The sequence below is a fragment of the Cinclus cinclus genome, chromosome 4, assembly GCF_963662255.1.
Source record: "Cinclus cinclus chromosome 4, bCinCin1.1, whole genome shotgun sequence".
NCBI classification, from domain to species: domain Eukaryota; kingdom Metazoa; phylum Chordata; class Aves; order Passeriformes; family Cinclidae; genus Cinclus; species Cinclus cinclus.
In genome coordinates this window covers 63,534,586-63,548,309 of record NC_085049.1, presented here as the reverse complement: position 1 = coordinate 63,548,309, position 13,724 = coordinate 63,534,586, and the positions used below count along the sequence as shown (strand labels likewise).

Genomic DNA, 13,724 nt, shown 5'->3' with positions numbered 1-13,724 from the left:
ATAGAAAATTAAAATAAAGACAAAGGTTCAGTGCTATACTTGGGAAGGAAAAGTCAAGTGATGAATAATTGGATATGCAGTACTACTCCAGGAAAGGACCTGCATATCTCTGGGATGGAATGGTGTTATGATATGTAGAAGGTGGTGATCAGTCATCATTTGTTCTGCTCAGAAAAGGGAAGGATATGAGAAAGAATAATGTAATTAATCTGCCAGTGATTCAAACTGGGACTTAGGGGAAATCTTTTGAGCTCCAAGGATACATACGAGTTGGAATAGCCACGGCATGGCTTGTGGAGTTTCCATTGTCGTCTTTGGTCTGTCCATTATGATCTGGGTTAACCAACTAGAAGCTGAAAATGAATGAAGTGAGCTGTTAATCCCTTCTAATCTTTCATTGTTGCAATTTTATTTATTTTATGTGTGGCACTTTGTTTTTTAATGTACCAAGGAAGTTAGAGACTGTGTCTGTCCCTTTCAAAGGTAGTTACATATTTGTAATATTTTAACCCAAGACCTTTACTGAAACATATCAGTAGTCAGTAGCCCTAAAGAGTTAACACTTGTAAAGCTGGTTGAAATTTGACCAAAAAACTGTCCAGGAAATAGAAACCCAGAGATTGTGCCTTATTTTCAAAGTGGAAAAATATGCCATGTGAATACTTCCAAACCTAAATGGAGGATACACAGCTTTAAGGGATGAAGGATAAAAATGTTTTTCATTGAAAACATTCTGGAAAAGTATAGTTGTAATCCATTGTGAAGCTGGTATCCCATCCATCTATCTGAAGATTGTGATTATTTTGCAAAGCCATGTAATAATATATATGAAACACAGTATATTTTCTAGCAGTTACTTATTTTTGTTGAATTTTATAGAGGAAAGTAACAAATTTATAAGCCTTTTTAATGTCTTTGAGAAATAACTGAGATACTAGGATCTATATTCTTTAAGAATTTTCAAAAGGTGCCAAATTATTTTAAAAGATTATTCAAGCCATCTTTATAAAATTGTGTTAGAAACTAGTGGTGCATTGGTGTCCAAGTTAAATGAGTCAGACTCTAGAAAAAATACAGCTGGCACTAATTGAGGGATTTGCTACCAAAAGAAACATGCCCTTCCCTACTGTACTCTTGAACCTGGAAGTACAGATATTACAGTTCCTACACACCCTGGCTTATAATGCTGAGTGGTCAGGTTTTTTCTTTTTTTGAATTTTCTATTTTTTTAAGTCATATGTGTAAGAGAAACTGACCTTTCAAAGTAGTACATTACTCTCCTACTCATGCTGTAAAAAAGCTGAAGAAAGGTTTCCTTAGAGTATACCAGCCAAGTAATATAATGTATGTATTCATCTAAACCTGTCACCAAGTAGTTTTCACTGTTTACAGTTCCCTTTATGAAAGCCCTACAATAAGATGCAATCTCAAGTGTAACTGAAAACTCGGTAGTTTTCCCACTTGTTTGCCCTAAATAACGTGTGGTTGGTGGTACTGTCTCTGTTTGCAGGGATGTCTCCTTGTTCCTTGCCTTTGTAAGTGCACTGCTTATGTTTCCTTCGTGGTGGAAGGAATCATCATGGCTGCTGTGCGGACCCGTGCTGCTCCTCTACGCAGTCTTTAGAGCGTGGGGCACCTGGAGGACGGCCAAGCTGCAAATGTCCCTGCGAAAATACTGTATCCAGCTGGAAGAAACAGTGGCGAATAGCCGAGCCTTTACTAATCTCGTGAGGAAAGCTCTACGGCTCATTCAAGAGACTGAAGTGATTTCCAGAGGATTTACCCTGTGAGTCTGTATTTCACTTTACTTAATACACAGATCCATTCAGACCAGCTGTTGTCTAAAACTGTCTTGTTACACTGCCTCCCATAACAAGTGGAATTACTGAAAAACATAATACTTAAAGGTTTTCATTTACATGAAATAGTATAATTACCATTCATACTAAAAGTATGAATTCTAACAACTCAGTGTTGAAACCCTGCATCCTGAAAGTGAATTAAGTCTCACAAAACTCATATACCTTTGAAATGTCCCGTGTTGCTAGCAATGAAATATATGAACAAATGGACTTTGAACTGAGTTAACTATTTTGGAGAGTCATTTAGAGAGTTTTTTTATCTTACATTACCAAATTGATGTAAATAAACTGATCTGCAGGTAATCACTTATATTTTAGAAAACAGGATGACATGAAAACCATTCTATTTTTATTTAACAAATATGTCTGAAGTAGTGAGAACACAGTAATCAGCAAAAGACATCAGACATAATTTCCCATTTTACTTTACTCAAGTAAATTAACTTTAGTCTTTTTCTCTTGCATGCAATTGTTGAAACCTTTAGATTCTTAAATTATTTACGATTGAATTTGCATCTTTTCCACTTAAGGGATACAAGTGTTTCTGATTACTTAGCTCTTGTAGTTATTTGATAAGTTTTTCTGATTTGCTATGTGAAAGGACATCAGAAAGTATTCAGTGTATGCAGTGATTCCAAAGCCAACAGACCCGTGTCTGTGCACTCATTGCTGTGGATGCTTTTGTGTTGTAACCACCTATGATGAATCCATATGTGTGCCAATCCCTGTGAAGGCTAAAGGAGGTGAGAAGCACCAGCACCTAAAATACAATTAACTTCTTTCTCAAAAAAAGCAGAAGTTCCCTTGTGGGCAACAAGATGCTTATCCGCACCAGACCAACTATTCTGCATTCAGACACATGTTCTTACATGCAAGTGTGCAACTTAAGACTTAAAATTCTGGATTAATTTTTTAGCTTGAGATACCCTCAGTGTATTTCACTGAAGAAATGTTTCATTCTCCCTTTGGAATGCACAAGCATGTCTTCATTCTGCCTAGCTATGTGGTTTTTGTTTTGGTCTGGATTTTTGCTGAAGAAGCATATACTTGAGCAACAAGCAGTCTTATCTTTGCAAAAGGGTTCATAAAAGAAATTATTGTTCGGGCTTGTCCAAATTACAGATGAGAAAAACATTTGGATTTTTGCCTAAGTTTAAGCAAATGAACTTGTGGTCAATGTCTAAATTGCTGCTGCCTTGTTCTTTTACTACATATCTTAGATAACAGATTAGCAAAGAAAAGACTGGTCTTTAAGCTGATGCTTGATCCAACAGCTTCTTTACTTGAAACTTTGGCAAGCTTTTCAAAAGACTTTAGTATATGGATGGAGTGGGAGAAGCCTGTGCCAGCATCCTCACTGGAACAACTGTACAGTATAAAGAAGTCAGTGCTGTACAAATTTTGAGGTGGTTTAGTCTAGAGGAAGTTCTAAGTCCAGAGTGTCCTTTTCTGTATCTACATATGCAAGAGATGCTGCAAAGGGCAATGTGAAATTCTTTGCTTTGGGTATCTCTTTGAAAAGTTTTCCTTTTTTTTTTTTCCTAGAATTTTCTACAGTAAACCTCAGCAGAACAAAGTTTAGTATATTTTCCTGTATTAAGGTTATCAAAATCCGAGTGCTTATTCAGAAAGAATCTCATGGCAATAGAAATGGTTGCATTTGAAAACTTACTGAGTATCCTCTTGTGTTATTTTACATCCTTGAAGGAATGAGATTTCAATCAGGTACAGCATCCTGGTCAGTGTTACATGTGCAGCTGTTTTAAGGTACTGCTAACTCAGCATAGTTTGGCCTGTGCATTGACAATATTGTGAGTGGAAAGGTACTGAAGCTGTCATTTAAATAGTACCAGGTTTAGACTTTGACTGGTTGTACTTAGCTAAACTCTGACAGGGCAAGTCCAGGTCTGCAGCTTCAGCCTGAAGTTCCTCATGTTCCACTGCTGATTTTCCTCCCCATGACACCATCCATTGCTGTTCTCATAGACTAATTTACACATCCATTGAAGTATCTATGGCTTTGCTTTATTCTACCCTATTTGCCCCTTATTAATCGATACTGGACTGTCTCTGTAAATGGTAGATTTTACTGATGAGGTTTTGGTCAGTTCTCTAAAGGTTAAGTGGTTTACTACTGTGAGGTAGTGACTGTTATACTCAAATAGATGGTCAAACATCCTTTTGCCTTCATTCCCTTTCCACCCAGTAAAACTGACTGCAGCCACAGAGATCAGGAACTAACTTGAGCAGGGAGCTTGGATTAGATGGCTTCCAGCAGTCCCTTCCAGTTTTAACTATTCTGAACTATTCTGTGATTCTTAACTATTCTGTAATCCTGTCAGGCTTCACTTACATTATTCTCCTTCATTATTACATGCTCTCAAAGACAACTTGATATTCTGATTCCAGCATGGGCTTTGGAAGTGTTTAACACTGTTAGAATTTCAAGTGTGTCTGCATGGTACCAGCTCTGTGATGCAGAGATGGCTGAGACCTCACCTGGGTAGGAACACAGGAACAGATTGTTCAGAGAAGTGGTGACTTACCCATCCCTGGAAGTGTTCAGGGCCAGGCTGGATGGGGTTTTGAGGAGCCTGGTGGAAGGTGTCCTTGCCCATGGCAGGTGGTTTGGAATTAGAGCATCTTCATGTTCCGTTTCAACCCAAACCATTCTATGATTCTGTAAAGATAAATGAAACACTAGGAATTTAGGGATATTATATGCCTGACAGAAAGACATATAATAGATTCTACTAGTTTAAATTAGTTGAATAGGAAGAATTTTTTTTATAAAAAGCATTGAAACAATCTATTCCAGAAGGAAAGCAGATTGTTGTGCTGAATACTGGCAGTATGTGCTGTGCATGAGTTATGCTATATTTGTTCTCTATAGGAACTGGAAAAGTCTTCATTGCTGAAGTAGAACATAGATCTCTGTCTCTTTTTTATGGTAGAAGAATTTTGCTCCTTTTCTTTGAGCTTTTTCTTTGAGCTTCGCTTCTGACAATTCACATGGGCTTGGGTCTACAGACTGATGTGAGAGTTTATACATAAACACTTCCAGTTGTTACTTTCAAAAGCTAGGGAAAGGTTAGAGATTGACATGTACTGCATTACATGTTGTGTTCCCTAGTGAAAGATACAGCAAGGCTAGCGTTTTAAATTTACATTTAGAAATGGAAATGAACAGTTTTTATTTTTTCAGATTTTAAAGTAGTTTATGAGATGTTATATAAACCATTTTAATAACACAATTTAAAATGGCATGCAGATATTTTATATTGTATTTCAGCTAGCATATTCAATATATGGCAATATTTGGCATGAATCTGCCTGCGTTAATGGTGTTAAACTTACTGATATATGGTTCCAGCCTTGCTCACTGGGTGGGCTGCTCTGGTTTTTATATTTGATAGTGAAGGCCACAAGCTATTTACCCTCCCAGTCAATGTACAGCACGGTCCAGCTAAGCACATGGAGTAGGACAGATTGACACTGCTGACATTTTCCCAGTGTTGTGTCTGCCAACTTGGTCAGCTTTTTAGTCAGATGGACTACATAAATAGTTACCAATGCAGCAACCCACCTCAGCTTACCAGGTACCCTCTATGCTTTTTCCTTTTAAGTGACTGCACATGAAATCACCTCTTCATTGTGCCCTGGGAAAGATGAGAGCAGAGGCAGGCTTCCAGTCCCCAAACAGTTAATCACAACTGATTGTCCTGTCATCCAGACTATGTTCATTCCTGAGTTGATTCTAGTAAAAACAGTCCCAGCAAGTAGAGTGCACCTAGGCTGCTTCCAGAGTCTCAGTCACAGGTTTGACATCAGATTGTATATGAAGAGATACAGCTGGAGCTAAAGTTCCACAGACCTGTTCAATGTTCACCCAGGTCACAATTCATTTTATTTCCAGATGAGGCGATTTCTTACAGTGCTAAAGCCAATCTGAGTTATGTTCTAAGAGGCAAATGGTGTTGTTACTTTTAAATGATATATTCACCTGAATAGCTGACCTAGATGTATTTTCCAGTATTCTTGTGTGGTGTATGCATTTCGTGTGTTTACCTGTCAAGACTCACAGCTACCATTCATTGCATGATGATAAAAATCTATGTCACCTCTTAAATAATATTCCTCTTCACCTAGAAAACTTTCTGCATCAGGAAGCTTAAAAGAATATAGTGTTTTGCATGAAAAGCTATGTATTGGCACTTTTTTCTGCAAAAATTATTGAAAAAATAAATTTGGATATGAAGAGGTATATGTTAAATACATGTTTATTAAAATTTCCAAAGGTGACAGTGGGCTTGTAGTAGTTTTGTATCGTGATTGAAATAATGTTATGTCTATCATTACCATTTTGGAAAATTTTAGAGAAAATAATTGTGCTCAGGAGTTTTGCCACAGCTCAGATGAGAATAGATTTAGGCTATTTACTGAGGAATTCTGGCTGCTGTCTGAAATTTTGATTAAATATATAATTGATATGATCAGGTTCTTTTTTTCTAGTCTCATAGTTACTGAGTGATTTAAAAAAGCTTTCTAAATAATGAAATAGAAAAACTGATGTACTGTTCTTTATAAAAATACTTTAGGACATCTGTACAGTTGTATCACATTTTACTTTTCAAGTTTGCTTGACAGGGTCAGTGCCGCTTGCCCATTTAATAAAGCTGGACAGCATCCTAGTCAGCACCTGATTGGCCTCCGGAAAGCGGTGTATCGATCGGTCAGAGCCAACTTCCGAGCTGCGAGACTGGCTACTCTGTACATGCTGAAAAAATATCCTTTCTGTAAAAACCCACCCGTTCAGGTAGCCCATGTTGTGCCAATGTTTAGAGTCAGGATGTCTAGAAACATACAGTATCCAGTTACATATCTAAACAAGGGAAAGAAAAGGTAGCTTAGTGAATTGGGGCTTGTGTTTGGTTTGAAACACGCTTAAAATTTGCCTTTTTGTGTACTGTGTAGTGTGAGATAAGATTCTGTGCACTGAAAACATTGTATCAACTATTGACACACGTGCTTTTGGTGTTAAGTGCTGATGATGTGTTTCAGAGCCATTCAATATTTTGTTTTATAATTCCTCTTAGCCCAAAATACCCTTGCACCAAAATATCCTCTTCTCTGAACAATATGGCCTTTCACTCAACATCCCTATGTTCAAAGGTAAGTTGGTTTTCTCCTACCAAAATTAACTGCAGCAAATCAAGCTTTTATGTTAATATATATCTCAAATATGTTAGAAGATCAGTCTAATAAACCTGTGACAGAGAATTAAAAATTTTAGGTCACAGCTTTATTCACAGTGATACAAATTGCATAAATTGATGTGTTACCATTTTCATTTCTATTCAGTAGAACTAGAAGTTCAGCAATATAGAAATTCAGCTTGTGGCTAGTGTCCGTCAGTTAGTTAGATAGCTGCCTTCACTGAATACAGTTAAATACTTTTGCCCTAATTAAAATTTGTTCCCATGTAGAAGAAAAAATACACAGTCATCTTTTATCCTTATACCAGGCAGTTGCGTCAAACTTTGTAGACCAGTAATTTAATGAGATGGAAAGTCATATTGCTTACATTTTGTGCAGAGGGATAGTTGGGTGCCAGCAGAAATAGCTCAGCATTTTCTTAACACCGTTCTTGTTCTGATTTGTTCATGTCAACAAGAGTGCATTGCTCAAAATCACAGAACACAGTGCCATAGAGAAGAGTACTTCTCTTTTCATTCAGAATCTAAGGTTATAGCAGGACACAATGGCTGAAAGCCTAAACTAGAAATTAGGCACTTTGGGCTAAGTATTTACAGGATGTCATGCAGACCAGTTCAAAAGCTCTCTGCACTGCCCTCCATTGAATTGTGTGCTAACTCAGGCAATCCTTCCCTCGGCATGCTAGCTGCTTAATACTTTTGTTGTTAAGAGCCTTGTGGGTTCTGCATCATGGGAATCTGATGTAATTGTATACAAGCTGGATGGAGGAAATCTTGTAGCTTGTATTACTGGCTGATGTTAGCTGATGGAGAATGGTCTGATACTCCATTTCCCATGAACTATTTTGATAGGTAAGACCTGGGCATTGGACCACACAAACTTAAAAAGCTTGGATTTTGTTGTGAGGTGATGTTCTTTGCTGTCAAGGCATAAATAGTGTTGGGTTTTTTTATTAGCAATGAAACTAGACATTAGATAGTATTTTAAACTAAGTGATACCTTACGCCATTAGAATGGAATGCATGTAAAATGCATTCTATGTCTTTGAGATGCACTGAGCACAGGGAAATTTGCAAATTTCCTGTAGTAAATCCAGTAAAAACTTGTTCCTTCTCATCTGTAAAGGTTTAATTACTGCATCACGAACTGTTAGAAAAACACATACCTTTAACTAAGGAGAGGTAAAGTTCATACAAAAAAACAAGCAAGCTAAACAAAAAGTTGTACCCTCTTGAGATTATAAAATTCTAAAGTGCCATGCTGGAAGGTCTGAGTAGAGACACTTGGGCATTTTTCAGTGCAATGTTTCTTCCTTGACCAGCCAGTTCATCACATACTTAGCTCACCTCTAGTGAGCAGCAAGAATTTTGTAGAAGAGCAGCTAGGATTTCCCTGTGAGGCCCTCCTGTTAGGTCTTTAGATGAGAAATGTGCTTTTGAAGACTAAAGTATGAATGTTAAATTGTTACATACAGGGATACATTAGCATTCTTGTTTCTCTATAGGTAAATAAGAGTGTCTAACCTGATAGAGGTTAGACATTCACTGTAAGGCATTTTATTCTGGATTTGACAGTTAATTATTAAGTAGCATTGCCTTCTTTCAAGTTAATAAGGTGTGCAAGTTAAACAGATCAATGAAATATTTTCACAAAGACAGAAAAAATTTAACTAATCTAAGCTAGGCTTTAGTATTTTGGCTTTAACAGAAGGCATTAGGGCTAAAAGTACTACTCGATCAAAGTGCGTGAAGGAAGTGTGTTCCTGTATATAATGGTGTCTATATGTTTAAACTTTCTAAATGTTTGATCCCCTTAGGATGCTAATGGGGGCATGGGATCAGTTCTCTGCTTTCATCTGTCAGATAAGAAATGGGAGTGGAAGGGCTGCAATAGAGGAAGCAAGGCAGGAGGTACAGGAGGCCACTGGGAATCCCTGGCTGAGGCACAGTATGGGTAAGTGGCTCCTTGGTTAAACACATTTGAGATGTTGCCTGGAATTTATTTTTTAGCATAACTTAGGAATCCATGTGTGTCCAAACTGCTTTTTGTAGCATTCATACTGTTGGAAATTCATGTTACAGGAAAAGGCTAACAAGGAGTGCAAGTAGTTTCTAAGATAAGTGGTCCTGAAGGGTTTTGACCTGAATTTTCAATTAATGATGGAGTTACCATCCTTATTCTATGTGCTCCCTCTGCTGGGCATGCTGTCAGGTTTATTTAAGGTAGACACTATGTGAGGCAGCTGCTGGTTACAGGAGTAATATTCTGATCCTGATTAATTTACACTGCAGGGTTTTGTCTGAATACTTAATAGGCTTCTTCCTTTCTGGACATTAGGGATAAAGGAGGGAGAAATGTGGTTTTTTTAGATCCTGGACACTTTGCTTTACTGTTTCCTGGGACACAGAATACTACTTTTTCGTGCAGTGTTCTTCTGCTTAACTGGTAAATGTCTCTTAAGCAAATCCCTTTTGCAAATTCAATCCTATGAGAATTTAGCACATGGAAAATTTGGGTGTGAAAGCGGATGGAACTTGTAGCTTCCCACAGAAAACACATTAGTTGGGCAAGAGACAAGTGCTTCTAATTGGCTTTATGTGCAAGAGATGAGAGCATTCAGTTTCTGGATCAAACTATAAATGAAAAAAACCATATTTTAAAATGAAACCATCTTTTCATTAATGCTTTACAAATATATATATATTTCTGTGGAACAAATGTGATTTTGTACCTAGGGCCATAAATTTATGTTTCTGTTTTAAAATTAATTTTACTGTTTTGTGACTGGGTAACTATCAGAAAACATGCAAAAATCTTGAACTATTCCTCCCCAGAGTGAGGTTAGCCTAAAATAAGTGCTATTTTAAAATAAATGCTGTCTAGTCTATGAATTATTTTATCTGTCTTCTGGTATCAGTTATATTAGCCTTGCTTCCTACTTTTTAAGCATTTGTGAGGACTGGAAATGTACATTTTCCTACTGAGATTTTAAATGTGCTGAATGGTGTTGATAGATACCAGTTTGCCACTCATCCTGTTGAGATCATAATGTATTTACAGTGATGTAATCACTGAAGTTAATGGTACAGACAGTCAGGGAGCTCCTGTTCTTCACAGAGCTCTCTGAAGTGTCAAAGAGCTTTTACTGTAAAGACCTCGGAGCAATCCATCCACTGACAGACCTCTGAGTGAATTCACATCCTGAGTTTAGTCTATAACACAGGCTACCTTTACAACTTAAAACTGCACAATTGTTCTCTTTCCTCTGTTAATATCTAGTTTAAGATTGACATGAACTATCTCTTGGAAACTCAATATTTAAAAGTAAGCTGTTTCGCTCATTCAAAAGGGATGCAGGGATTTTTCATCAATCTACTTTGTTTCTTTTTATGTGTTTGCATTTTGACGTAGGTGTTTTGTCAGTGTCTTATCTCTCATCCTTCTAAGAGCCTTTAAAACCTGTGCTTCAAATAAGGATTGCGAAACTTTCAGTTAAACAGAATTCAGGTGATTTTGGGATGAAAGTGTGTGCTTTCATAAAAATTGCCTGGAATAAGAAACCTTATTAAGTATTTCTTTACTTTTCTGTGTGTTTAATGCAAAAGTAGCTTTGTTTATCACCTTAACTCCAACTAAACTTACCCTCTGAACTCGGAGAGTGACAACGTGACCAGCTACATCTGTGTGGTCCCCTTTAAGGAGCTGGGTCTGGGACTGAGTGAAGAGCAGGTCTCTGAAGAGGAAGCACACAATCTGACTGATGGCTTCAGCTTGCCTGCACTCAAGGTAAGCTCTCCTAGAAGGGCTTAATGCATCCATGCAGGCTTCTGGTGAAAATCTTTCTGTTATGAATTCCTGTGCCTTGTACATCCTAGCCTATAGCAGGACACTGAATTGAGGGTAGGGTGTAGTCAGTCAGGCTCTTATCATTGTGTTTCTACATTTATCAGCAGTCATGTGATTTCTTTGTGCATGTAGAGAAAGAGAAGTTACTCAATACAACATTAGGATATTTTTCTGCAAATCATGGAAGTTCAAATCAGTGTTTTGTTGTCAGCTTGATCGATCCCCTTAAACATGATTTTTTGCTCTCTGATTTCACCTGATCCCAGCTGAATAAAATAATTACCAGATTTTTTTCAGATAAATTCCAAATTAATTATTTTTTTATCTAATCTCTTGACATGAACAAAAAGAGAGACATCGGAAGTCACAAATTAGTTGTAGAGGTCAAAGGGAGTAGCTGCATTTAGTCACACTGAGGAGTAGAAATTATAAGCTTGGACCCCTGCTGCCATGAGCCAGTGTGGTTCTTTGATCTTTGAAAAACATTTAACTGAACAAGTGACAACCATATAATGGCCTTTTGTATCTATTTTGTTTTGAGATGTTAGGTATTTTTCATTTGCACAAGTCAATTGGAAGGAAGATCTCATTTGAATGCAAACCTTCTATATTCTAATGGTCCTCTGCCAGGGCAGTTTCCCTTTAGCATTGTCTTTCTAATGAAAAATTCCATTATTATATGACTTCTGTGTTTCTCTGGGGTTGGTTTTCATTGTATTTTTTTCTCTTAATTTATAGACCTTGACTTCTTTTGTTCTGACAGTAAATGTTACCAGTAATAGTCATTACTGAGCTTTGAGACATTGTCTAATTAGTTGTAAGCTAAGAGCTACAATAAATAGCATTGGGATCTTTTCTTCTTGCATTTCATTAGCTGAAGTTCTAATTGCAACCATGTAAGCCTGCTAATTTACTCACTTCTTTTTAAGCATAAGAAGGCAGTCAGAGGTGCCCAATCTTGTAAGCTAAGCCTTTGTTTACCTGCAATTTGCAGTAATTTAACTGACCTCTGTTTTAGTTAAATTGGTAAGGATGCTTTCTGGATGCAGTTAAGCTCACAACAACTAGTAAATCTCAATTTCTGGTAAGTCATAACAGCCAGCAATGTAGGCTGGGTGTGCTACAGCTGAACCAAGCTAAATTAACATAAATCAGTCCTAAGCAGATTCCTGTGTAGGTATAACATACTTTGATAACCTTGGCACATATTTGTGTGGTGAGCTTTGGATGTATGTGCATTCCTCTTCAGTTTTTCTTCATTTTGAGATAATTTGTCTTTATATTAAAATACAGGTCATTCTAAGCCATATGACAAATGTAGCATGTGTCTTTTGGCTTGAAGTCCTTGAAGTAAAGCAATTTAAACAGTGAAAATTTTTCACTTAAGAAAAAAAATACCAGTTTAAGCTAAGGAGAGCCAGTTGGGTACTTTGTGTGTCAGCAAAGATCATCAGTAGTTATTGGCAGAGCAAGCTGCTTGCAACCATAAATACATCTGAAATTTCCTTTTCTCTTGTCGTGCCTTTTTTCAGGTAGGTATTATTATTATTATTATTATTATTATTATTATTATTATTATTATTATTATTATTAACAGTTCCTGAAGTCCACTGTTCCTGTGTGCTACTTTTTTACTGCCTGTGATTTATGTCTGGTGGAAGGGATTGGTCTTCTTTTGTGCTTGTTACAGCATGAGCTTTTGATTTTTTTATCCAGGGCACCACATGTTCAGGGACACTTGAGTGATTGCTGCCTATTTGTTTGCTTTGTATTTTTGCCCCCAGCCAAATCAGTCTTGCATGTGTGCCTCAAATTAATTTCATGTCATTCATGTATTCTTTTTTCTCATGAGCATCTTTTGTAAATTGAGATTTCTTTTTTCTTTTGGAATACTTTATTAGTTTGCATCCAAGTATTTTTGACATGATGAGTAAATGGTTTGTCTTCCTTGGTCTGGAATGCTTGCAAACAAGTTTCAGTCAGCACCTCATAATCACCTACAGCTGATCCCTTTTAATAAGGGCCATTAGTGCAGAGAGAAGTATCATAACCTTTCCTTTTCATTTTAGACATAAAAGGTGCTGCTGTACTGTCATGGTCTACTGAGCAAACGTCTCTAAACTAAAGAAACAATTCTTTTCATTTCATTGGAAGTGGATGTTCTCAAGAAATTGAAATTTTGGGCTGCCTTGCTCCCAGATAGACTGGCCTCTTAGTGCCATATATAACATTGTGAATCAATCACTTCTTTAAAAGCCTTTTCTTCCTTAGTGGTATTGGTGGAATTTCTTAGTTTGACTGCAAAAAGAAATAAGTTAGCAGCTCAGCTTTCTTCAGATGTAGAATATTTTTTGTTGATGTACAGTGCAATTAGGCTCATGTTTCAAGGTTGGGTGTGGGGCAATGCAGTAGTTATTAGATTTGTAGAAATGACAGCTTGGCCTCATAAAGGGAAAAATGTCTTTGCTGCCACTGGAATTTTGGCAGCCCTTTATGAGCTGTAGGGTATTTGGGGATTATAGCAAATAATGAAACTGGCCAATGGGAATATGAGGTTTTGAACTCTGACAACTTTCTGAGCATAATTGCATATAATATCCTTCATGAAGGAATTAACAGTCACCTAAGGTTCACAAGGTCTGAACCTCATGTGCTCTGGAATACCCTTCAAAAACAGTCAGCGGATTTTTGCAGTTTTTCAGAGTTCCCATTGCTGGCCAGGGAATGTTTCCCATGGTGTATCTGTACATTTACTTTGGAAGCTGACTGCCTTCCCAGGTGCACAGAGCTAACCCTACC

The 13,724-nt window shown here is 37.2% G+C and overlaps 1 protein-coding gene across 1 annotated transcript in view; it reads left to right on the top strand.

Moving 5' to 3' along the window:
- The window catches only part of VEZT (vezatin, adherens junctions transmembrane protein), a 38,586-nt gene that overhangs the window by 13,681 nt on the left and 11,181 nt on the right, over positions 1–13,724 (top strand). Inside the window, exons 5-7 of the mRNA XM_062491433.1 lie at positions 1,511–1,786; positions 6,498–6,647; positions 10,718–10,865. Of these exons, the coding sequence (XP_062347417.1) occupies positions 1,511–1,786; positions 6,498–6,647; positions 10,718–10,865 (574 nt within the window). The remainder of the gene's footprint in view (positions 1–1,510; positions 1,787–6,497; positions 6,648–10,717; positions 10,866–13,724) is intronic.